General features: G+C 62.7%; 1 protein-coding gene across 1 annotated transcript in view; it reads left to right on the top strand.

Moving 5' to 3' along the window:
* The window catches only part of PPP1CA (protein phosphatase 1 catalytic subunit alpha), a 4,784-nt gene extending 3,427 nt beyond the window's left edge, over positions 1-1,357 (top strand). Inside the window, exons 2-4 of the mRNA XM_017839916.1 lie at positions 29-133; positions 228-451; positions 1,097-1,357. Of these exons, the coding sequence (XP_017695405.1) occupies positions 29-133; positions 228-451; positions 1,097-1,357 (590 nt within the window). The remainder of the gene's footprint in view (positions 1-28; positions 134-227; positions 452-1,096) is intronic.
* The last annotated feature ends 53 nt before the right edge of the window (positions 1,358-1,410 follow it).

Raw genomic sequence — 1,410 nt, 5'->3', positions numbered from 1 at the left:
ACCCCCAAATCCTCACTGTCCCCCCCAGGCAAGCGGCGATACAACATCAAGCTCTGGAAGACCTTCACCGACTGCTTCAACTGTTTGCCCATCGCCGCCATCGTGGACGAGAAGATCTTCTGCTGCCACGGAGGTGGGAAAAAAACCCCCTTTCCCAGGGATCTGGGGAGGGGCTGTGGAGGGCCGGGATCTCCGTGCTGAGCTCCAGGGGCTCCCCTTCCCCGCAGGGCTGTCCCCAGACCTGCAGTCGATGGAGCAGATCCGGCGGATCATGCGGCCCACGGACGTCCCGGATCAGGGGCTGCTCTGCGACCTGCTCTGGTCCGACCCCGACAAGGACGTGCAGGGCTGGGGGGAGAACGACCGCGGCGTCTCCTTCACCTTCGGGGCCGAGGTGGTGGCCAAGTTCCTGCACAAGCACGACCTGGATCTCATCTGCCGGGCACACCAGGTACCTCCGGGACCCCCAAAATATTGGGGAGGGACCCTGGAGTGGGGCTTTGGGTGCCCAGTGGGGTTCGGGTGTAGGGCAGGCGTGTGTACCCCGAGGATTTGCCCCCCAGGGGCGGCGTGTGCTCCAGGGGTGGGTCCTGAGGGGGTGTTTGCCCACCCCAGAGGAGGTGTTTGACTCTGGGGGGTTGTTGTGAGTGTGTAGGCAGGATTTCGGGAGGATTTGCTCTGGGATTTGGGTATTTATCCTAGAGGGGTGAGGTTTTACCCCAGGATTTGGGCATTTGCCTGGAGGTGGATATTGGCCCCAGGGGGGAGGATTTACCTGACACTGACCCTGGGGGGGTGAGCATTTGCCCCGTGAGGGTCAAAATTTGCCCCAGGGGAGTGAGATTCACCCCAGGGGGGACAATATTTGCCCTGGGAGCCTGGATGTCTGGCCCTGGGGGTGGATATTTTACTCCAGGGAAGTGGGAATTTGCCCTGAGTGGGCGGGTATTGACCCCAGGGGAGTGGATATTCAGGAGGGGAATATTTGCCACAGGGGGGTGGGTATTTGCCCATGAGGTCCCAGGGGGGTGGTTTATTTGCCTGGGGGGGTGGTTATCTGCCCCAGGGGTGCTCACTGCGTGCCCCCCTCGTGCAGGTGGTGGAGGATGGCTATGAGTTCTTCGCCAAGCGCCAGCTCGTCACCCTGTTCTCAGCCCCCAACTACTGCGGCGAGTTCGACAACGCGGGCGCCATGATGAGCGTGGACGAGACCCTCATGTGCTCCTTCCAGGTGGGCTGGGCCAGGGGCAGGACACCCCCAATTCCTGCTGGAGGGGCTGGAGGGAGAGCGGAGGGCACCGAGGTGTTCTGCCCTGGAGGCAGGAGGGGAGCGGGGAGCTGGGGCAGGACGGTGTGAAAGCCCCTTCCTCGCCCATTTCTCTCCCACCCCTCGTGCATTTCTCTCCCTCC

The sequence above is a fragment of the Lepidothrix coronata genome, unplaced genomic scaffold (genome assembly GCF_001604755.1).
Source record: "Lepidothrix coronata isolate B3197 unplaced genomic scaffold, Lepidothrix_coronata-1.0 Scaffold572, whole genome shotgun sequence".
Lineage (NCBI taxonomy): Eukaryota > Metazoa > Chordata > Aves > Passeriformes > Pipridae > Lepidothrix > Lepidothrix coronata.
The sequence above is the reverse complement of the archived record's forward strand: the minus strand, read 5'-3'. Positions and strand labels throughout refer to the sequence as shown.